Below are 23,999 nucleotides of genomic sequence, written 5' to 3'. Positions count from 1 at the left end.
TGGCTGGCACACACATGCATGTTGGAGCTGAGCTAGGGCAACGGCTTGTGTACCAGCAGATATGGCTCCGTGTGTCACCTATGGCACCCAAGCCATAGGTTTGTCATCACTGGTCTAGACAATCAATTATCTAAAATAGTATAGGTTCCCCTGCAGGGGGCTGGACTAGAAGACTTCCAAGGTCCCTTCTGTCTAGTCTTGTCTAGTGCAAATTATTCTATATTGTATATTCTATATATATATATTCCATATTCTATATGCTATATTCTATTCTTCATTCCAATATTCTATTCTACTTCTCTCATTCTTCTTCTGATTCCATTCAATTCCGCTACCTGTCTCCCCCCCCCACCTGACATAAAGGTGTGTACCTTCGTTGCAGGCCAGGTGTGAGAAGAAGGCGATGATCTGCACCGTCTTCCCAAGTCCGGCTTCATCAGCCAAGATGCCGTTCAGCTTCTTCTTGTACAACTTAGCCAACCAATCGAGGCCAATCTTCTGGTACTCTCGGAGGGAGCCGTACAAGAGGGGAGGAGTGTTATATTTGACCTGCAAAAAGTTGGGCAAACACGTTTTTCCTCTTCCTGACATTGTGTTGTTCTCTTCGTGACACTGGTCAACTTACAACAACATCATTTGGGGACCATCACAGTTACATCATCACTGATAAAAGGGGCCTTTTTCACACCAAGGACAGTTGCCGCAACAGCATCCTCATGGTTATAAAGAATGAAAATCCAAATAATGATAATGATAATGATAATAATAATAATAATAATAATAATAATTATTATTATTATTATTATTATTATTATTTATTAGATTTGTATGCCGCCCCTCTCCGGAGACTCGGAGCGGCTCACAACAATAAAACAGTACAAATCCAATAGTTAAAGCAGTTCAAAACCCTTAATATAAAAACCAATCATACATCTCATACAAACCATACATAAAACGAAACGGTCCAGGGGAATCAATTTCCCCATGCCTGACGACAAAGGTGGGTTTTAAGGAGTTTGCAAAAGGCAAGGAGGGTGGGGACAATCCTAATCTCCGGGGGGAGTTGATTCCAGAGGGTCGGGGCCGCCACAGAGAAGGCTCTTCTCCTGGGTCCCACCAGCTGACATTGCCTCGTCGACGGGACCCTAAGGAGACCAACTCTGTGGGACCTCACTGGTCGCTGGGATTTGTGCGGCAGAAGGCGGTCCCGGAGATATTCTGGTCCGATACCATGAAGGGCTTTATAGGTCATAACCAACACTTTGAATTGTGACCATAAACTGATCGGCAACCAATGCAGACTGCGGAGTGTTGGTGTAACATGGGCATACCTGGGGAAGCCCATGATTGCTGTCACAGCTGCATTCTGCACGATCTGAAGTTTCCGAACACTCATGTGACCATGTGGATGTTGCAATGGTGGTAAACGGGGAAAAACGGTCGTACGTTATTCTTTTTTTCTCTGGTGCTGTCGTAACTTTGACCACTAAGCAAAAGATTGCAACTTCTTATAAAGAAAATGTATAGAAAATGTTTTATAGGTGGCCATTAAAGACCTGAAGTTTAGATAGAATATTTAAAAAACATGTCTGGCAAATGTTGGAAATGTAAACAGAAAATGGGCACATTTCATCATATGTGGTGCACTTGTGCAAAACCAAAAATATTTCTTTTTTAAAAGGGCAAAAATACACCAATGGCTAGAAATGTTAGTAGGGAAACATACACACTTTAAAACCTGAACAGTTTTTTAAAAAAATTAGGGGATGGTATCAGAAAAATTTGACAGAAGTATGTATTTAGTATTACACGTTTTAACAGCAGCAAGGATTATCTTTCGCACAATATTGGGAGAACGAAGAAATATCCCCAAGATGAAGAGATAATAAAGAATGTATGAAACTGGGCAGAAATGAATGGACTTACATTGAAAATCAAACAGAAAGGATACCCTTCCTGTCGCCAATGAGGAGCTTTGTTTAGCCCATATATTCTCATTGTGCCCAGAGGCAGAAATATCTGCCTCTACCTAGGATCGAACTCACAGCCTCCTGACTGTGAGGCGAGAGCAGCACTTCTAGGCCACTGCACCACTTTTTGAATGATCACTAAATCTATGGCCCTAAGGTCAAGGACTCCATCCACCTGGGTGATTCATGGTGTCAGCTGAGTACCTACCCGTTCCTCTCGAGTACATATGCTGAGTATTGTTAAGCACATTAAATACCCAGACAACACGATGTCCATTAAGCACGAAGGAATGTAATTGATAGAAAATTATTATTTATTTATTTTTTAAAGGTAGTAAGTCGAGGACTGCCTGCCTACCACCAGTGGAATCAAGCATCAGGCCGAAGCCATTGCTGACTTGCAGACTTTGGTCTGCCACACTTTATGCTTTAGAATACAGTGGTACCTCTACTTAAGAACGCCTCTACTTAAGAACCTTTCTAGATAAGAACCGGGTGTTCAAGATTTTTTTGCCTCTACTTAAGAACCATTTTTCTACTTAAGCACCCGAGCCCAGAAAAACGTTCCAGGAAGTTTGAGAGCGGGACGAAGGCCCGGCCAGTTTCCTGCCATTCCCCCTTTAATCCTGGCCATTTGGAGTGCCAGAGCGAACAAAGCATTTTCCTTTCTCTGGGCACTTGAAGAGGGAATAAACCTCTGCCAGTGTCCAGAGAAAAGAAATGCTCCCTTCGCTCTGGGCAGCCTTAAGCCTTAAAGTTTTGGATTTTTTTTTTATTCTCCTCACCTCACCTTCTTCCTTCGGCAGCGACTGTCCCCCTCCTCTTCTTCCTCCTCCCACCCAAGTTCTGAGGTTTTATTTCTTTCCTAATGGGCTTGCGTGCATTATTTGCTTTTACATTGATTTCTATGGGAAAAATTGCTTCTACTTAAGAACGTTTCTACTTAAGGACCTGGTCACAGAACAAATTAAGTTCTTAAGTGGAGGTACCACTGTATATTCTTGCTATGAGAACTTGGGAGGGGCTGTTGCACGAGGGATGTAGAGATGTAGCCATAACAAATTCCTTTTCGATTCTCAAGGTCATCCTTTGTTCGGTACCTACCCAGAAGCTGATGGGAGTAGCGGACACACTGGCAAAAGATGACTGGTCAACGTGATGAACTTGTGGGTGTGGGAGCAAGGGTATGGACTTTAAACTGGGTGGAGAAACCCTTGTGTCTTTAGATTCGTGTTTCTCAGATGTGCCAATATGGCTCTGTTAATACATTGGGACTTTGAGGAAATATGTGCCCCAGATTTTGGATGCTATTTGGAACCCTTGACATCAAGACTAATCCAACCAAAGCAACAGATGGATTTACCGCAGTGGTGATCCGGGCACTGCCTTTCGGCAACAGGGCTTCTGCTGTGGCTGCCACTTCGGCTATGTCCCGCCCGCGGTTCTTGCTGGCCATCATTCTCTCGGCCCCCTTGTACTGTTCGATGCTGAGGAGAGATTCGATCGAGATGACCTCTTTTTGAAGGAGTTCCCTTTCGGCTGCATGATCTTCCATTTCTAAATAAAGAATAAATATTTTTTTTAAAAACCACCTGTCTGTTTTTATATTGTTTTAATGAGCACTGTGCTAGATATTTTCATCCCTCCATCCATCCATCCAACTGGTATGCCAACTATCTCGCCAAAAGCCAGACACTGAATAAAACATTAAACCAATAAATATTTAAAAAGTCAATTTAAATAAATCTAAGCAAGATGGAGAGGGAGGGAACAGAGTGGAAGTGAGGTGTTCTCTATCCCATCAGCCACTTCCAGCTTGCCACACTCCCCTTGTCAGGCTAGTTGGCCTAGACATGTCTTCAAAGGTCTTTTGGAAAGTCAAAAGATGGGAGCAGTTCTGACCACAGGGAGGCAAGATAATCCCTCCTGAATACCTCAAAACTCCATCTACACGTCAAATATTACATTAATGGAGCTGAGTGACGGAAAGCTGAACAAATCTACAAAGAGAGATTGCGGGAACTGGGTATGGATAGCCTAGAGAAAAGGGGGGGCAGAGGGGACATGATAGCTGTACAGTGATCCCCCAAGTTTCGCGATCCCGATCATTGCGAATTGCTATATCGCGATTTTTCCACCCGATGACGTCACTCCCTTCCTTTCTCATCTTTCTTTCTCTCTCTCTTTCTCTATCTTGCTTCTTCCTCTCTCACACTCTCTTCCTCCCTCTCTCATCTCTTTCTTTCCTTCTCTCTCTTTCTCTATCTCTCCCCCTCTTGCTCTCGAGCGGCAAGCGAGCAGCCGGGCGAGCGGGTGACGGGCAAGCTGCAAGCAGCAAGCGAGCGGGTGAACGGGCAAGCGGCAAGCGGCAAGCGAGTAGGCGGGCGGGCGAACAGGCAAGCGAGCAGGCGGGCGGGCGAACGGGCAAGCGGCAAGCGAGCAGGCGAATGGGCAAGCGGCAAGCGAGCAGGCGGGCGGGGCGAACGGGCAAGCGGCAAGCGAGCAGGCGGGCGGGCGAACGGGCAAGCGGCAAGCGAGCAGGCGGGCGGGCGAACGGGCAAGCGGCAAGCGAAAGGGCAAGCGGCAAGCGAGCAGGCGGGCCGGCGAACGGGCAAGCAGCAAGCGAGCAGGCGGGCCGGCGAATGGGCAAGCGGCAAGCGGCAAGCGAGCGGGCGAACGGGCAAGCGGCAAGCGAGCGGCCGGGCGAGCGGGTGACGGGCAAGCGGCAAGCGATCTTGGGGTTTCCCCTTTGCCTGGGCGGCGGGAAGACCGGGGAAGGTTCCTTCGGCTGCCCAACAGCTGATCTGCTCCGCAGCGCGGCAGCAGCGAGGAGCCGAAGATGGGGTTTCCCTGTTGCCTGGGCAACGGGGAAACCCCATCTTCGGCTCCTCGCTGCTGCCGCGCTGCAGAGCAGATCAGCTGTTGGGCGGCCGAAGGAACCTTCCCCGGTCTTCCCCGCCGCCCACACGCAAACTCCACCATCTGCGCATGTGCGGCCATGGAAAAAGGGGCGCGCATGCGCAGATGGTGTTTTTACTTCCGCACCACTACATCCCGAATTATCGATTATTGCGAGGGGTCTTGGAACGGAACCCTCGCGATAATCGGGGGATCACTGTATACAGGTACAGTATATGAGGGGTTGCCACAGAGAGGAGGGAGCCACTCTATTCTCCAGAGCACCAGAGGTCCGGACAAGGAACAATGGCTGGAAGCTGACCAAGGAGAGATTCAACCTAGAAGTAAGGAAGAACTTCCTGACGGTCAGAGCGATCAACCAGTGGAACAACCTGCCTGCGGATGTTGTGAACTCCCCAACTCTGGACACTTTCAAGAGGAGATTGGACTGCCATTTGGCTGGGGTGCTTTAGGATTCCTGCTCGGGCAGGGGGTTGGACTTGATGACCTGCATGGTCCCTTTCAACTCTAACAATCAATGAATGAATGAATGAATGAATGAATGAATGAATGAATAAATAAATAAATAAATAAAATAAATAAAATAAATAAAATAAATAAAATAAATAAAATAAATAAAATAAATAAATAAAATAAATAAAATAAATAAAATAAATAAAATAAATAAAATAAATAAAATAAATAAAATAAATAAAATAAATAAAATAAATAAAATAAATAAAATAAATAAAATAAATAAATAAATAAATAAAATAAAAATCTGCCTCCCTCTGTCCAGGGCGGTCCCTTCTAGAGCCTCAGTGGTGCAGTGGTTAGAGTATGCAGTACTGCAAGCTACTTCTACTGATCACTATCAGCCAACAGTTTGGCAGATCAAATCTCAGTGGGCTCAAGGTGGACTCAGCCTTCCCTCCTTCCAAGGTCGGTAAAATGAGGACCCAGATGGTTGGGGGCAATATGCTGACTCTTTGTAAACCACTTAGAGAGGGCTACAAAGCATTGTAAAGTGGTATATAAATCTAAATGCTATTGCTATTCTAAGAAAGCATTTGGAAAGGAAACTCTGCCAGGATGTACCTTCGTCGCTTGTCTCCTCTTCCGGCTTCGGCTGGGGCCAGTGGAAGTTCTCTGCGAAGGCTCTTTCATACATCTTCAGCAGATCCTCCAAAGGCAGCTCAGCTATGAATGAGGTGGGAAAAACAGAATTAAGAGATTAACCGAGTTGGACGGGACCTTGTAAGTAGGTCATCTAGTCCAACCTTGCCCTCGCCAAAACAGGTGACGGCACCAGTGATGGAAGAGAGCAGTTGGAATAATAATAATAATAATAATAATAATAATAATAATAATAATAATAATAATAATAATAATAATAATATATTTGTATGCTGCCCCTCTCCGAGAACTCGGGGCGGCTCAAAACAAATGAGCCGGGGTGGCGCAGCAGGTAAAGTGCTGTATGCAGGCCACTGAAGCTGACTTGTAGATCTAAAGGTCAGCGGTTCAAATCTCATCACCAGCTCAAGGTTGACTCAGCCTTCCATTCTTCCGAGGTGGGTAAAATGAGGACCCAGATTGTGGGGGCAATAGCCTTGCTCTGTTAAAAAAGTGCTATTGCTAACATGTTGTAAGCCACCCTGAGTCTATGGAGAAGGGCGGCATAAAAATTGAATAAACAAACAAATAAACAAATAAACAAACAAACAAACAAAAACAATGCATTCCACCTCTGACGTGCATGCCATAGGTTTGCCATCAGGGCCCTACACCATTTCAGCAGTCGGCGAGAAAAATCTTGAAAAATTGTTGATCAGCGAACAGAGAGATGATTTTCTTCAATTTTCTGCACCACTGTCAGTCACAACCGACAGCCGTCCACTTCTCTCTTCATCGTGAATTCCCATCCTTGGATTTGAATTCCTGTACCCATTTTGTCACATGCTGTCTTGACATCATATCCTCTCCATAAACTGAAACGATTTTGCGATGAATCGCACCAGTGTTCATGCCCTTAGCATCCAGGTAGCGTATTACAGCGCACACTTTACACTTGGAGGGAAATGGAACGAGGACGCTCATCTCTAACCTTCACCATGCCAGTCAATGATCTACTGGCCACTGGCACTGCTTGTTCGCTTCCGCTGGCTTCCTGCTGCATGATAGTGAATCAGATCAAAAGGTATCCTAATGTGGCTATACTGACGACTTCAAATATCACAGAGAAAATTGATATTGCTTTTGTAGATAGAGCTGATATTAAACAATATATTGGGCCACCTTCTTCTGCAGCTATATTCAAAATTTATCATTTTTGCATAGGAGAACTAATGAAGTGCCAAATAATATATCCCCGTCAGCAGCTGTTAACACTCCATGAGTTAGAGGTGATTGGTTACTTAGAAAACGGTGTGTCAAAATTAAGCCTCCTCTTAAAAGATATTTCAAGGAAAAGTGAAGGACTTAGTGGCCGTATCCTAAGAAAGCTTCCTTTTCTAGCCCATGCACTGCATATTCAATCTCTTCAAGCTTTATCACTTGCAGTGGACAAGCAGTTTCAAGAACGAGCAACGCTTTTGGACTGTGTTCGATATTCTCATTCCTACTCAATGTTTTGTGGTAACTTTCTTAGTTTATTTTTCTAGCTACCTACTGAGATTGCTAATTGGGAACCATGTGTTTTTAACCTGAAGATCAGTTCATATTTTCTTTTTTCAACTACTGCATATATAATAAAATAGATTTTTAAGGATTGTTTTTATGTATTAATTGGATTGATTTTACTATTGTCTCTTAATATGTGTTGTGAGTCCTCGGAGAGGGGTGGCATACAAATCCAATTAAATAAATAAATAAATTTCCCCGCGAACGTTCCCCGCGAGAATACATGCCTTGTAACTTTACTTTCCCCATAACCCTCATAGCGGTAACTGTGAATGGACACAGAACAAGGGGCTGTTAACTGAGAATTACCTATATTTTGTACTGCCCTATGGCAGTGATTTTCAATCTGAGAATTCTGACGGACTGGTGTGGGGGGAGGAGAAGAGTTTGAGAAACACGGCACCTATAGAAAAACCCTGCAGCTCCCGTGGCACTCACCTTCCTTTGCCAGCGTGGACAGCTCCAGCTGATGGTTGACATTCCCTTCCTTCTTTTCCTGCTCTTCTATTGTCTCCTCTTCGTCTTCCACTGAAAAGAAAACATCAGGCGCACGGTTCAAGCCAAAGAGAGGAAGGAATAGCCGGAAGAGTCTACCTGTCTGCGGAGACCGCCTTGCCAATGGACATTCACCTTTACCTTTGTTTTCGAAGCCAATCAATTTAATAGACCGCTCAATTTCATGATGCCATTTTGGGTGGGTGATTGGGCATTGCAGAGTTTTCCCTTAAAGTCTTGCTGATGGATGCAGATTTAAATTTTAGGAATTTCTTATCATTTGGTGCAGTGGAATGCCGTACTGCAGGCTACTCCTGCTGACATGCATTTGCGGTGCACCAGAAATAGAAGACATTGCACATGTGCTACTCAATTGTAAACTATACTCCTCAGTAAGACCTCAGTATTTACAGCCCCTACTTGACAAAATCATACACTGGGACTGTAATAAACAATTATCATATTTTCTTCAGGGTACAAATATATATGTAGTTTCTAGAACCGCTAAGTTTATAGTCAGGGCTGTTCAGATGAGAATACGTTTTATAGAACATATTGGGGTGGCATGCAAAGGAGATGAACTCACTTAAGAATATTTTATATCAGTATCTTAGATTTGTTTAATATAATCCTTTGCATGGGTTATGTTCTCATGTTTTTCTACTCAATTTTAGCATATTATACTGCATTTTAGCTTATTTATTCAAATTCACTCTATTTTAGCCAATTTTATTGTATTTTAACCAGTCAGTTTTATGACGACCGATGTGGTCCTTTTCCTCGCTTTGATATGGTCGATTGACTAATCAAATAAAGTTGATATTGATTGCTGACTGCCGGCTGACTGCAATTTGGCACTTTGAATCTCACTAGGCTCAAGGCTGACTCAGCCTTCCATACTTCAGAGGTGGGTAAAATGAGGACCCAGATTGTTGGGGGCAAGAGGGACAACCGTGACCTGGATGACTGAGAACCTCCATAGATATATTTCATTTCAGGTTTCCCATCTTCTGCCACACTGTAGGGGCAGCACTAGTAGATGAAGTAGCAATAGCAATAGCATCTAGACTTATATTTTAAATATAGTGCTCACAGTGCTTTCCAGCCCTCTCTAAGCGGTTTACAGAGAGTCAGCACATTGCCCCCAACAATCTGGGTCCTCGGTTTATCTACCTCGGAAGGATGGAAGGCTGAGTCAACCTGGAGCCTACTGAGATTTGATCTGCAAAACTTCTGGCACCCAGTGATCAGCAGCAGCAGCAGCCTGCAATACTGCACTCTAACCACTGCACTACCGAGGCTCTGTAGATGAAAAGAGTAGATCATGACCAACCTTCATCATCTGTTAGAGATGTGCTTGCTTTTCTCTTTCTTCTACAGGACCACGAACCCTACAAAATGAAGATAGACGTATAAATATTGTGCACCTGTTTCAGAAGGGTCCTTTCCCCTAGCCCTTTCATGCATGATTTATTGTCAATTACTTCAAAGGAGGAATTCAACAGGAGCAACATCCCCCAAAATTGTAAAGAGGAAGATAAGGAATATTTATTTTTATTTATTTATTTATTGGATTTGTATGCCGCCCCTCTCCACAGAATCGGGGCGGCTAACAACAGTGACAAAAAACAGCATGTAACAATCCAATACTAAACAACTAAAAAGATCCTTAGTATAAAACCAAACATACATACAAACATACCATGTGTGAATTGTAAGGCCTAGGGGGAAAGAATATCTCACTTCCCACATGCCTGATGGCAGAGGTGGGTTTTAAGAAACTTACGAAAGGCAAGGAGGGTGGGGGCAATTCTAATCTCTGGGGGGAGTTGGTTCGAAAGGGGCGAGGCCATCACAGAGAAAGCTCTTCCCCTGGGTCCCGCCAAACCACATTGTTTAGTTGACGGGACCCAGAGAAGGCCAACTCTGTGGGACCTAACTGGTCGCTGGGATTCGTGCAGCAGAAGGCGGTCCCTGAGATAATCTAGTCCGGTGCCATGAAGGGCTTTATAGGTCATAACCAACACTTTGAATTGTGACCGGAAATTGATTTGCAACCAATGCAGACTGCAGAGTCTTGGTGTAACATGGGCATATTTGGGAAAGCCCATGACTACTTTCACAGCTGCATTCTGCACGATCTGAAGTTTCCAAACACTTTTCAAAGGTAGCCCCATGTAGTCGAACCTCGAGGTGATGAGGGCATGAGTGACTGTGAGCAGTGACTCCCGATCCAAATAGGGCCGCAACTGGTGCACCAGGTGAACCTGAGCAAACGGCCCCCTCGCCCCAGCTGAAAGATGGTTCTCTAATGTGAGCTGTGGATCGAGGAGGACGCCCAAGTTGCGGACCCTCTCTGAGGGGGTCAATAACTCCCCATGGAAAAACAGCTGCCCCCCCCCATGGAAAAACAGCTGCCCACCACAGCAGACATTATTGAAAGAGGCTGACATACAGCTTGATGTTAACCTGTTTTCTTCTTCGAAGGTTATCAAAGGAAACTGACCAACAATGGCTTTCTATTATACATCACTTTCTCATTACAGCTCTCCATCTTACCACTATAACCCTTATATATGAGAAAGTTGTTTACTGGCAGCAAATCTACCACCCTCTAAATATACTTCTTGAAAAATTGTAATTTCAATCATCATCAAACATGCAATATGTCCAGAGTTATCAACAGGGAGATGGGGGGGGGGGATCCCTTACCAATTTGTTTCCTTTTTCCAATAGGATATCTTCTAAGTGTCTTGAGTCTTTACCTGCAAAATGGTTACTCTTTTTTAGGCACCTTTTAAACCATCCAACTGTCATGATATGAGTCTTTATAGGTCATATCAAATTCCACAAACATATTATTACTAAAATTTTATTTAAAAAATACAATTTAAAATGAAATTGGAATAAAATATGTTTTAAAATAAAGTTGGAATAAAATACAGTCCAAAATGGAATTGAATAAAATAAAATAATTTAAGATATAGATAAAATATGATAAAGTTATATTGCGGTGCAATGTACTTAATCAGTCCCATGTACACAGATCTCAACCGACCATTTTATTTAAATATTGTACTGTGTAAAATTTTATTTTCAGGTTTAGCTGCACATAAGGTCATCCAACTAAATATGTTAGCCAAGCATGTCAATTCGGCCGGGAGCAAGAAAATGAACCTAGTAAAAAGATAATGTTTAGAATAGAACTGAAGGCTGAATGACCAAGAAGAATCTGAATTTTATATTATTTGGAACAAAGTCTACAAGTGGATAGATTTAAAAAAAAAAAATTAAATGATATGAGAAATGTATGAATATACTAAAATGACTTTAGAATTTTTTTCTTTTTATTAACTTAGTTTTATGTTTATTAGAATAGATAAACAAAATTCTTCTTTTCATCTAGATTAATATGTTGACTTAATGAATTAAGAATATATTCTTTTTCTGTATTAAAAATTAACTTCTAAGAAGAGAGGGGCTGTTGTAACCCCTACTATATGTTTAAATGTTTGTATGTCTGTGTGTTTTTTATGAAAAAATCAATAAAGTTTATTTTTTTTAAAAAAAAGAATAGAATAGAGCTGGGACACTTGGAGGTCTTCTAGTCCAGCCCCCTGGACTAGAAACAAACAAAATGTACCCCTAAGTTAAAATAATAAGAAGCTAGGATGAAAGGATGTTGGGACCATTGGAGCCCAGCAGGATCTGACCATAATTTTAAGAGTTCTTTTAAAAGCCACTGTTAACACTGACCAAGAACGTGCTTCTTGCTTTGCATTACACAAAATGACACCACAGCGATGATGTCACCTAGTTTGGTCATGAAAATGTCTGCAAGAAACCCCCCCCCCCCCCAAGCTTGGAGAGCAGCAAGGACACACCCACCCCGTAACTTCCTAGACTGCAATAGTGCAACCTCGTGTTGAAGCAAACGACAGGGGAACTACCTTTCTTGGCACGCCTTTTTAAATTCAGTGCTTTCCTCCTTTTCTCTTGAAATTCAATCTGCAGTTTTATTTCCACCACCTGAAAGACAGAAATAGATTTATAACCTCGCTTGGTAATTATGACCGATGAATTGGCTTATGTGTATAGTTCACCCCTGTTAATTACTAACAAGGGAAAATAAAACGTCCTTGAGTAGGGATAAAGTGATCTTTCCTCCTGCCAGACAAAGGAACCTCAACAGCTTTGTGCAAAATGGTTAAAATTCTCAGTAAACCATCGAATCTGCACACACCTCAGAGGCGCTGGGAATTTTAATGTCAAAGCTACGTGCAGTTTCTCTGGACTGACATGGACCTGAAATGTGAATTTCTAGGTGCCAGGATTCATCTAGGGCAGTGATGGCGAACCTATGGCACAGGTGCCACAGGTGGCACGTGGAGACATATCTGCTGGCACACAAGCCATTGCCCTAGCTCAGCTCCAACGTGCATGTGTGTGCCAGCCAGCTGATATTTGGCTTTCACAGAGGCTCTGGGAGTACGATTTTGGCTTCCAGAAAGCCTCCAAGGGGATGGGGGAGGGCGTTTTTGCCCTTCCCCGGCTCCAGGGAAGCATTTGGAGCCTGGGAAGGGCAAAACATGAGCCTACCGGGCCCACTAGAAGTTGGGAAACAGGCCATTTTCAGCATCCAGAGGGCCTCTGGGGGGCAGAGGAAGCTGTTTTCACCCTCTCCAGGCATTGAATTATGGGTGTGAGCACTCATGCATACGTGGTAGTGTTCACACAAGCTTATTCAGCCCCTAAGGAAAAAAAGGTTCGCCATCACTGATCTAGGGTCACCAGAAAACCGTCCCAGGGAGCAAATTCCTGCCCCTTCCGCCACCAGCTCAAGGGTTTCAAAAATGACTGGCAAAGAAAGAGAAAAATTACCTGTTCAATATTGGACCAGAAATATTCTATTTCTCTGGCAATTGTAGCAGCAATGCGCCTTAGCTTAACTTTTTCTTCTTTCTTCGCCCTCTCTGCATTGAGTTGTTTCTCTTCGTGGTAGCGCGCCACTGTCCTGACCATCTAACGTAACATGTAAAAGAAGGATTGCTAGACAGTGGAGTCTTCCACCAATTTATCACAGCATTGGCTTTTACAGCTATAAAATGTTTGACGGGAACTTTACATGCTGTTATTTTGTGAAATTTTGTCATGCATTCATGTTGCATTCGGTGAAACCATACGATCTATATATATAAAACTTGGTCTACATTTTTTTCATGCGACTATTTTTTTTTTTGCATAATCATGAACTTTTCAAAAGCTCCCTTATAACAAGGGTTTATCTAATCCAGAACTAACTACAGCAACTTTCTTCAAACCAGCACATATCATTTGCCTTAACTTTTAATTCACAGAATACCTCAGCTCCCATGCTTCTTCCTAGCTAAGGAATTCTAGGAATCGCAGTAGCGAGACATCTAAATTGGGTTGTTTTTTCCCCAACTTGGCAACTTTAAGACGTGCAGACTTCAACTCCCAGAATTCCCTGAGCAGATTTTTCTGACTGTGTAAAGATGCCTCTCTATGCTAGTCCGTATCTTCTTGGGAAGCTTTTCAATTATTATCTGAATTTTGTTTTAAGGTATTAAACTGGATATCAACCATTGCTTTGCACTACTTCTCTTGAGAACTCGTCTGAACAAAAAGACTGGGAATAAACTGAAAGGCTGCCCTGTATGAATTTGATCCGTGCATGGAATAAAATGCACAGGTGGGTTTGCTCAGGAGCTGCCAAAATCAGCATTCTGGATAACCTCAGCAGAAACAGCCCATAAAGCATGGCTGGTGATCATGAAAAGTTCTTCTATCTGTATCCTGACTTACCTACGAATAGGTATCTCCTGGGTTATGTTATCTTGTGCACCAACCCAATCCATCTCTAATCAATCTCTTCTACTTTTGATGTGCCATTATTCAACAGTCTATGGCTTGTTAGCCACCACACCCATTATGTTTCAACCAGAAAACCAGGGGGGATAAAAATCTATGATTTTTTTTTTAAATGCTTTTTTTATTTAAATCGGACTTTTAAAATTTGAATCGGATTTTTAAAATTATTTTAATCAAATCTATTTTAATAAAATGCTTTTGGTGTAAAAATATACCTAAAGATAATTTTTTGTTTAAGGTAAGTTTAATAATTTACTTTATTGATAATGTAATGGGGCTTTGTTACGTAGCATTCAAGTTGATTTAAACCAAGCCTTTTAACTAGTAATTTAAATCAGGATTTAAATCTGCTGGATTTACTGTACTTTTCAAAGTATATGACACACCTAAAGGTTAAAAAGTTGGGTTTATCAGAATGTAGCTTTTTCAAAGCTTTTTTCCAGCCCTAACAAGGTGCTAATGATCTTCCCTGCTTGCAGGCTTGTTTTCATTGCTACTCCGAAGCTTTTTTCTAGCCCTAAGTCTTTGAAGGCTTGTTTTCATTGCTATTCCTTCCCAAAAAGTTTTTTTTTCCCAGTCCTAACCAGGGGATAAAATGATGCGCTCATGCTGACAAGATTAAAACTAAAGTGATACCTCATTTTACGAACTTAATTGGTTCTGGGACGAGGTTTGTAAGGTGAAACGTTTGTAAGATGAAACAATGTTTCAGATAGGAATCAATGAAAAATCGATTAATGCATGCAAGCCCAAAACTCACCCCTTTTGCCAGCCGAAGCGCCCATTTTTGTGCTGCTGGGATTCCCCTGAGGCTCCCCTCCATGGGAAACCCCACCTCTGGACCTCCGTGTTTTTGTGATGCTGTGATTTTGCTGAGGTTCCCCTCGCTGGGAAACCCCACCTCCGGACTTCCGTTGCCAGCGAAGCGCCCGTTTTTGCGCTGCTGGGATTCCCCTGCAGCATTGCAAAAACACGGAAGTTCGGAGGTGGTGTTTCCCATGGAGGGGAGCCTCAGGGGAATCCCAGCAGTGCAAAAACGGGTGCTTCGCTGGCAACAGAAGTCCGGAGGCAGGGCATCCCAGTGGCGGCGGCTTGGGTTTGTAAGGTGAAAATAGTTTGGATGAGGAGGCAAAAAAATCTTAAACCCCGGGTTTGTATCTTGAAAAGTTTGTATGACGAGGCGTTTGTAAGATGAGGCATCACTGTATAAGGTAACTCCGTTGCCTCTAACACTCCGAAAAATAAAGTAAATACTAAATCCACCCTGCAGAAACCTATGGCTATTATAGTCCAAACAAGTGAGGAATCACAAATGACAACAGCCCAGACCTTCTTGGCAGTGGCCATCTTCCATCGTCTTTCTTGGGCAAAATCTGTTGCCATCCACTGCATCTCCTCCAGGAGATAATCCCACTGAGATTTGGGCCTGGAGGCCTCCTGAAGTTTGGGCAGTCGTCTCAGAGACCACAAGCCTTCCTTTCTCAGCTCCGCGATGCGCTGGTGAACTTGGTTTTCCTGGTGGAAGCAAACAAGAAAGAAGAATAAGCAGGGTGGGGTGGGAGAGGTCTTCAGTCGAAGAAATCGTCACAGCTCATCCTTGACTTACGACCACAAATTGAGCCCCACTTTTCCACTGTTATATTGAATTGAATGGATTTTGCTTCCAAACATATCTGCATAGCAGTACAGTGGTCCCTTGACTTTCGTGGGTCCGAATTTCGCGGAAGGGCTATACCATGGGTTTTCAAAAAATATTAATGGAAAAAATACTCTGTGGTTTTTTTGAACACCACGGGTTTTCCCGCAGCCGCCCGATGTATATATTTTGTGAATATTGCATAATAAAATCACAAATGTTGCATTAAAAATCACAAAATTTATTTAAAAAAACATTACAAATATTAATTCTAACACTAAAATATGTAAAATATCACATATCTGTACAGTATTTTGAAAAAAAAACCCTGAATATGTCATCGCCAAACTTTCATCCGCCATTACTTGAGCGGAGTGATACATCCTTTGGTGACATCCGGATGCTAATTTGCCGAAATAGCCGTTTAAGACATCAAGTGGTTGAATACGCGCTAGGTCACAGTACCAAACAAGGAATCCTTCTCACATACCTATCAGCCTTCATCCTGCTAGTACTTATATGAAATTAAATACCGCATCTCCACTTTGCGGAAATTTGACTTTCGCGTGCGGTCTTGGAACGTATCCTTCGCGAAAGTCAAGGGAACACTGTATTGCGTAAATGCTACAGTGTACATTTTGTTTGATAAAAACAAAGAATTATTATTATTATTATTATTATTATTATTATTATTATTATTTATTGGATTTGTATGCCGCCCCTCTCCACAGACTCGGGGCGGCTAACAACAATGATTAAAAAACAACATGTAACAATCCAATTTAATAAAACAACTAAAAACCCTTATTATAAAAACCAAACATACACACAAATATACCATACATAACTTTTAATGGTCTAGTGGGAAGGAATATCTTAACTCCCCCATGCCTGGCGACAAAGGTGGGTCTTGAGTAATTTGCGAAAGACAAGGAGGGTGGGAGCCGTTCTAATCTTTGGGGGGAGTTGATTCCAGAGGGCCGGGGCTGCCACAGAGAAGGCTCTACCCCTGGGGCATGCCAAACGACATTGTTTGGTCGACGGGACCCGGAGAAGGCCAACTCTGTGGGACCTTATCGGCCGCTGGGATTCGTGCGGTAGAAGGCGGTTCCGGATGTATTCTGGCCCAATGCCATGTAGGGCTTTAAAGGTCATTACCAACACTTTGAATTGTGACCGGAAACCGATCAGCAGCCATGCAATCTAATACCCATTTACTTATGAATAAGTCCCATTAAGCATTTGCCTGAAATGCTATTGGGTTTCCTGCAAGGGGTTGGACTAGAAGACCTCCAAGGTCCCTTCCAACTGCCGTATTTTTTGGAGTATAAGACATACCTGTTTACACACACACACCAAAAAGAGGCTGAAAAACTGGGTATATACTTTACAGCGAATGTAGCCCCACCAAGCCATCCCCACCCATTGCCTCCCAGCAATTTACCTCCTTGAAGCAAAAAGCGCAGAACCTGATTAGCACAAGCAGCTGATTATCAGCCTTCTGACTAGCAGCTGATTGAAGCTGCAGGTAGGCCCACCTCCTAAATTGAAAGTGAAACTAAAGCTGCAAGGAGGCAAATTGCTGCCAGGGAAAGGCAGAGGCAGAATGTTATTTTTCTTTTCAGCTGCTGAAGCTGGATTCAAGTAGGTGAGTCAATAACTATAAATAATGTAGATTTCCAGAAAGCCTCATCAATTTTAACAGGATCTGTACAAATATAACATGAAATGTAGAAGTGTTCTATTTAATATTAAGATAAGGCAGCTGAGTTAAACCCTGACTTAGTTATGTTTGAAGTAGATCTATTTAAATAATTGGGAGGAGTTAGTGTGACTACATTTAAGAAAACTTTCTGGCATTAATATACTGCCATACTGCACATTTATCCAATTCTTTGCTATTTCTATAGGTCGGGGACACATACACAGAAATTCAGAAAATGTATATCATCTGTGCTGTTTGTTGAAAGGCAAATTGCTGGGAGACAGGGGCAGATTTTTTTTCCTATGTTTTCCTTCCCCAAAACTAAATTGCATCTTATACTCCGAAAAATACAGTATGTTAGTTAAATCCTAAGCCCGGAAAACAGATATCACCTTTCAGCCTAAGGATTAAAATGGGTGGATGGTTGGTAAACAAGGGATCTATCAGTTGCGGAAAACATGTAGCTCTGGCATCAGAAGAGACAGAAAAACTCTCACCAACTTCACTTGTTCAGCCAACTTCTCGTGCGTGCTATCCTGGGCTGCTGTGGCATTTTGTGTTGTGTTCTGAGTTTTGGGGGTTGCTGCCATGGCTAACCCTAGGGGTTTGGAGGTCACGGGAGAGGTTGACTTAGTTGTCCCTGGCGAGGATCGGTTGGCTTGGGTCGAGTGCGTAGTTTGTGGGGCAGTGTTGGAAGCAGAAGTTGGAGGGTTGCTTGAGGTAGGAGGAGCCACACTTATTGAAATACGCTGGGCGTTTTGGTTAGAGTCGGATGAGGAACGAGACAGAGTTGTGATCTAAAAAGAAGACACATGAATTAGGATACAAGATTAGAAAAATGAATAGCTTCAAGGGATAAACCACCTTCCATTTTAGGGTAGCAGTCAAAAAGAAAATCAATACACAAGTTCACCCTTTAGAATACAGGATCAGAAAAACAACTTCAAGGAATAAACCATCTTTTGTTATAGAATAATGGTCAAAAAGAAGATAAAATACACAAAATCACCCTTGTTGAAAGGGAGCTCTGGTCTTGGATCTGAACAGTGGGTAGTTTAAGCCCAAATTAGTTTTTGTACATAGTGAGATCTCTAGTTATGAACAGAAGAATGTGCCTGATCACACAACTGTACACCTTTGACATTTTTAAGAGGCATTGCACGCATGCACACCTGGCACAACTGTACGCTATCCATTTTTAAAGAGGCCTTGTAAATGTAAATATGGAGTGACATATTCCAAACTCGTATTTACAAACCTCTTTTAAAAAGGATAATTGACCGAGAATCAAAAACGTTAGCTACATTGTCATTCCTTCCTTCCTTCCTTCCTTCCTTCCTTCCTTCCTTCCTTCCTTCCATTCTATATCATTGCATTGCATTGCATTGCATTGCATTGCATTGCATTGCATTGCATTGCATTGCATTCATTATTATTTGTTTGTTTGTTTGACTTATAGGCCACCTAACTCCTTCCGGACTCAGACTTCTATCTTTCAAGAAAAAAAAAATTGAATACCAAAGTAAAGTTGAAAACCAAAGAGCTCGTGGAAGCCGGGCTGGGCTGGGCTGTGGGGTCCCCAGGGCCAGGCTGGGTATTTGTGCTCCTCTTCCTAGGGCTCAGAATGACCTGCGCCACCCTCCGGGGGTCCTCTGCGTGGCTTGAGAGGGATGGCGAGCCTCCTCTGGAGGACAAGGGTTTGGCCTTCTCCCTAGCCTCACTTTCTTCCACTGGAGACAATGGATCCCTCCCAGCCCTGTCCAGGCCACCACAAATGCCCCCAAAATGAGTGACATCAAACTGCCTATGCCTATCATGGCCACACACGCCCAGCCACCCCACCAGGGCCAAACACAACCTTGATGCAGCCCTCAGTGAAACTGAGTTTGACATCCCTGGCTTTACCTTTCAAAACAGACTTTCAACCCTAACTAATGTCAACTCGCAAAGCTTCCCTGGCCTGCTCTCAAGTTTCCATAGGTAGGACGGGGAGAAACTAACAGAGCAGCATGGCAGCCACAACCAGAAGCACATTCCATGCAGATCTTTATCAGAGCGATAAAATCTATTTACCTTCCCTATCAGTTCGGAAGTGTGTGCTTTGCGTTTCACAGGCGCTTTACAATGCGCTTTTTCAAAAAAACAAGAAAATGGTGATGTCCGGGCGGGTGGGTGGGGCCTCCCACTGCTGCCGCTACCGGTTCGCTGAACCACTGGTGGCCTCCACTACTGTTAAGACTGAACCGGGCTGAACCAGTAGTATTTCACCCCTGCTTTACCAAGGCTGTATCCCAAATTATCGGCAACAGCTAGAGGGGTGTAATCTCTACAGCCCACAAAAGTGCCCCATTGGTGAATGTTATTTATGACACACCCTGGGAGGAGGGGGAAAACAGGGTCATAATTGGGCCGTAAATTAGGTGGAGCAGAGCTGGCTTCACTTGGGTAGGTGCCTTGTGTTGCTACTAATAAACAACTGGATTTCTTTTGAAACTTGGCTTGAGGCTCATGATTTAATTAAGCCGAGTAACCGCATCGTCCTACCTGCTGTGGGGTTGGAGTTTGAGAGGCCACAACCTGGGAGGGTATCATCTGCCCCAATCCGTGCGTTGCCGGTTGCCCTTGTGGCTGAGATGGGGCTTGAACCTGGCCGTGGGACACAGCAGCCGCTGCAGCGGTGACCATCCCATTCTGGGACTGAGCCTTCACGTGAATTGCCGCTGGCTGCACCGGAGGGTCGTTCATCTGAGCCGCTTGGGGCGCCAGCTGCATCGTTGGCGGGAGAGCGCTGATGGGCACGTTGGTGGGCTGCAGTCTACCGGGCAGCTGAGGCGGTGGGGTATGAAGGCTGGCTGCATTCTGCACTGGGGGGCCTTTGGAAGGGTCATACTGTTGCTGGCTCTGCTTCTGGCCCATCAGCTTCACGGTTTGAGGGGTGGGAGGCATTCCACCTGCAAAGCAAGAGAACACGAGAATTAAGGGAGCCAAAGTATGTTGGAGATTCTCAGCCACCCAGGTCCTGTTTGCGCCAAAGGTGCTTTTTCAAGAGGTAACTGGACTTCCTGGTTTGTTTTTTTTCTTTGAAAACATTTCGCTTCTCATCCAAGAAGCTTCTTCAGGTCTGACTAGATAGTGGGGAATGGAAGGATTTATTCTTTTTGCAGACAGCTGGTCATTTGCATTCTTTTAGAGGGTTGTTAAGTTTACCTGGAGATTTATCTATTATTATTATTATTATTATTATTATTAATAATAATAATAATAATCAGATTTGTATGCCACCCCTCTCCACAGATTCGGGGCGGCTCACAGCAATAATAATACAATGTAAACAAATCTAATATTTAAGTTAATTTAAAACCCCAATTTAGAAACCAATCATATATACTAACATACCATGCATAAATTTTATAAGCCTAGGGGGAGGAAAAGTCTCAATTCCCCCATGCCTGACGACAGAGGTGGGTTTTAAGGAGCTTACGAAAGGCAAGGAGGGTGGGGGCAACTCTGATATCTGGGGGGAGTTGGTTTCAAAGGGTCGGGGCCGCCAAAGAGAAGGCTCTTCCCCTGGGTCCCGCCAAATGTCCTCAAATTATCTTAGTTGTGCCAATAGAGGTGGAGCCTTCTTGGAACTACTGTATTGAAAGGACTATGTTGTAGACTGGAGACAGATAATGATGTCATAGCTCTCCTGATAAGAGATAAACCTCCAGGTGGTCTTAACACCTCTCTAAAAGGATGCAAATTACCAGCTGTCTGCAAGGAGTTTAAATCCTTCCATTCCCCACCATCCCGTCAGAGCTGAAGAAGGCAGGATTAGACAGATTCATGGATGCCAAGTGTATCGGTGGTTATTGAAACGGATGTCCATGTGCTGCCTCTATGTTGGTTGAGGCAGGCAGGATTTGTTGGGCATCAAGGGGAAAAGGAGGGTATTGCCTTCTCTTTCTGCTCAAGATCCCCAAGGACAATTGGTGGGCCACTGTGTGACACAGAATTATTATTATTATTTATTAGATTTGTATGCCGCCCCTCTCCGTAGACTCGGGGCGGACTCGATGGGCTTTGGCCTGATTCAGCAGGGCTCTTCTTATGTTCTTATGAAGCTTCTTGGATAAGAAGCAAAATATATTCCAAGAAAAACCAGAAAGTCCAGTTGCCCCTTGGGGAAAAAAAAAAGCACCTTTGGGATAAGGAAGCCAAAGGCTCAAAAACCTATAAGGATGACATGCTAGGGGAGAGTGAAGATGAGATAGGTTCATCTATTTACTTTCTTGGCCAACTCAAGAAAATAAACTGTAAATATACATAAAATCGGGCAGTTAAATAAACTGCTGTTCTTCACGAACCGGCCAATTCAAAGTCACTGGGGTATCCCAGCCAGGGAGTACCATCGACAAAACTTGAGTATGTCGCCGCATTAGAAAAAGTTGGCGTAGTGACTCGACCCGCGGAAAGCAAACCTCGTGACGAAGTGAAGGGCTACACGGAACGCCCTGCAGCTTAAGAAGGGTTGACAGGCAGGTGCGAAACGAAAACCGAACACAAAGAAGAAATGGAGGCACCGAGGTCCATTGAAAAGGAAAAAAAAAAAGGGAAGGGGGGGGGGAATAATAACAACTACCGAGGTTCCAGAACTAATTATTTTGGTCTCAACGTGCATGAGTGATGGGTGGTGGTGGTTGTTTTTTGTTCCTTCCATGCCCGCATGCATAGCTCGACTTTCACGGCTCTTTTTCACATGAACAAGCCACTTCACGCCAAACATTAATTTGCAAGGGGGTGGGGGATTCGGGGGAGGGCAGAACCGGAGAGCTCAATAACCTTTTTTTATTTTTTATTTTATTTATTTAGCAGGTTTCTGCTTCCCTTTCCCCTGCCCTTTTGCTAAATTAATCTGCGGCTGGCATGTGGCAACACAGTACCTTGTGCAGTTGGCATGAGCTGTTGAAGAGGGACTCCTGAAGCCACGCCCGGATGCTGAAAAACCATCCCATGACGGCCCACTTCAATCCGGGGTCTCTTAGACGAATCTGGTGATATTCAAATTCCATTTATAAGTGCACAAGGGGGAGGAGGAGGAGGGGAGGCGTCAGGTTATACGGTTCGCAACGGTGCTTCCGCGGAGCTTTAAACGTTGACGTTATGAGCCATGGTGGTGCAGTGGTAAGAGGGAAGTACTGCAGGGCTACTTCTGCTGACTGCTGTTTGGCAGTTCGAATCTCCCCAGGCTCAAGGTTGGCTCGGCCTTCCATCTTTTCGAGGTGGGTAAAATGAGGACCCAGATAGTTTGGGGGTGGCAGGCTGAGTGTATAAACCGCTTAGAGAGGGCTGGAAAGCACTGTGGAGCAGTATAAAAATCTAAGTGCTATTGCTGTTTTCCTCTTAGGATCATCCATTAAAACTTCCCTGGTGCACAGTGATTGGAATGCAGTATCGCAGGCGAACTCTGCCCACTGCCAGGAGTTCAATCCTGACTAGAGCTCAAGGTTGACTCAACCTTCCATTCTTCTTCCAAGGTGGGTAAAATGTGGACCCAGATTGTTGGGGGCAATATTCTGTAAACCGCTCACAGAGGGCTGTAAAGCACTGTGCAGTGGTATATAAGTCTAAGGGCTATTGCTACTGATATCTACATGCCTACCAGGAGAGGATTTTTGCCACTAAAAGACAGTTTAGAAATATTTTGATGTTGGTGGTGATGGGGAGTTTCTTTATTAAAAAAAACAACAACCCCAAATGCTACGAAAAGGGCCGTACGGTTGAAGAATGTTGTTTCTCAAAAATGGCTGCTAGCGGAGAACCTGACATCATGGGACTTTCCATCCCAAGAGACTGGACAAATGGTTTGGGGCTGTGATGATGCAGAGGAGAGTGGTTTTAAAGAAGGGCAAATCGGAACCGTCTTTAGGTTGAGAGCCTAAAGGGATCTGTAAACCTTCTGCAGGAAGAGGAGCTGGAGCAGGAGGAGGAGGAGGAGGAGGAGGAGGAGGAGGAGGAGGAGGAGGAGGAGGAGGAGGAGGAGGAGGCCATACCTGCTGACGTAAGGGCTTGCTGTCTCTTAAACGCTTCGATTTCTATGGCATTGACAGTTCCCGTTACTGGAGTCCCTGCATGCGCCTGCTATCAGTAAAACAAAATAGGAAAAGTCAACAGTTTGAGAGTGGAAGGCAGGTGGGTTTTTGTTTAGACCTTTTTTGAAAAGGGCAGGTCACCCTTGTTCTTAAAGAGTTCACAGGCAGCGGTCCCCAACCCCAGGTCCATGGACTCGGCCGCAGGATACCAGAAGCCAGGCCGCGCAAAGAAGTGAAGCCCCATCCGTGGGATGTCAGCAACACATGAAACCAGACCTCCTCCGGGCCGTGGAAAAACGTATCTCCACAAAAGCCGTCTCTGGTGTCCAAAAGGTTGGAGACCGCTGACCTAAACTAAAAGAATTTGAGGGTTATTGTTCATTTCCAAAAGATTTGCCTTTGTAGCCATTTGGTAACGATCCTTTCAACTGCAAAAATAAAAGCTGCCCAAAGGAGACCGGTGTGCCAGCTGGTAGGGTCTCTTTTTCCTAATACAGTGGTACCTCTGCTTAAGAACTTAATTCGTTCCGTGACCAGGTTCTTAAGTAGAAACGTTCCTAAGTAGAAGCAATTTTTCCCATATGAATCAATATAAAAGCAAATAATGTGTGCAAACCCATTAGGAAAGAAATAAAAGCTCGGAACTT

The 23,999-nt window shown here is 43.8% G+C and overlaps 1 protein-coding gene across 24 annotated transcripts in view; it reads right to left on the bottom strand.

Moving 5' to 3' along the window:
• The window catches only part of EP400 (E1A binding protein p400), a 110,592-nt gene that overhangs the window by 70,563 nt on the left and 16,030 nt on the right, over positions 1–23,999 (bottom strand). For 19 of the 24 annotated variants that reach the window (XM_070762604.1, XM_070762611.1, XM_070762594.1 and 16 more), the window contains 13 exons: positions 23,314–23,401; positions 22,204–22,311; positions 19,823–20,229; positions 17,776–18,075; positions 15,267–15,452; positions 12,927–13,067; positions 11,996–12,074; positions 10,758–10,810; positions 9,379–9,436; positions 7,989–8,078; positions 5,967–6,068; positions 3,334–3,527; positions 372–549 (listed from right to left, as the gene is read on the bottom strand). In XM_070762604.1, the coding sequence (XP_070618705.1) occupies positions 372–549; positions 3,334–3,527; positions 5,967–6,068; positions 7,989–8,078; positions 9,379–9,436; positions 10,758–10,810; positions 11,996–12,074; positions 12,927–13,067; positions 15,267–15,452; positions 17,776–18,075; positions 19,823–20,229; positions 22,204–22,311; positions 23,314–23,401 (1,984 nt within the window). The remainder of the gene's footprint in view (positions 1–371; positions 550–3,333; positions 3,528–5,966; positions 6,069–7,988; positions 8,079–9,378; positions 9,437–10,757; positions 10,811–11,995; positions 12,075–12,926; positions 13,068–15,266; positions 15,453–17,775; positions 18,076–19,822; positions 20,230–22,203; positions 22,312–23,313; positions 23,402–23,999) is intronic. The other 5 variants (XM_070762603.1, XM_070762612.1, XM_070762607.1 and 2 more) reach the window with 3 other exon arrangements.

The sequence above is a fragment of the Erythrolamprus reginae genome, chromosome 10 (genome assembly GCF_031021105.1).
Source record: "Erythrolamprus reginae isolate rEryReg1 chromosome 10, rEryReg1.hap1, whole genome shotgun sequence".
Lineage (NCBI taxonomy): Eukaryota > Metazoa > Chordata > Lepidosauria > Squamata > Dipsadidae > Erythrolamprus > Erythrolamprus reginae.
Note: the sequence above shows the minus strand (reverse complement) of the source record. Positions and strands in the feature narration are given on the sequence as shown.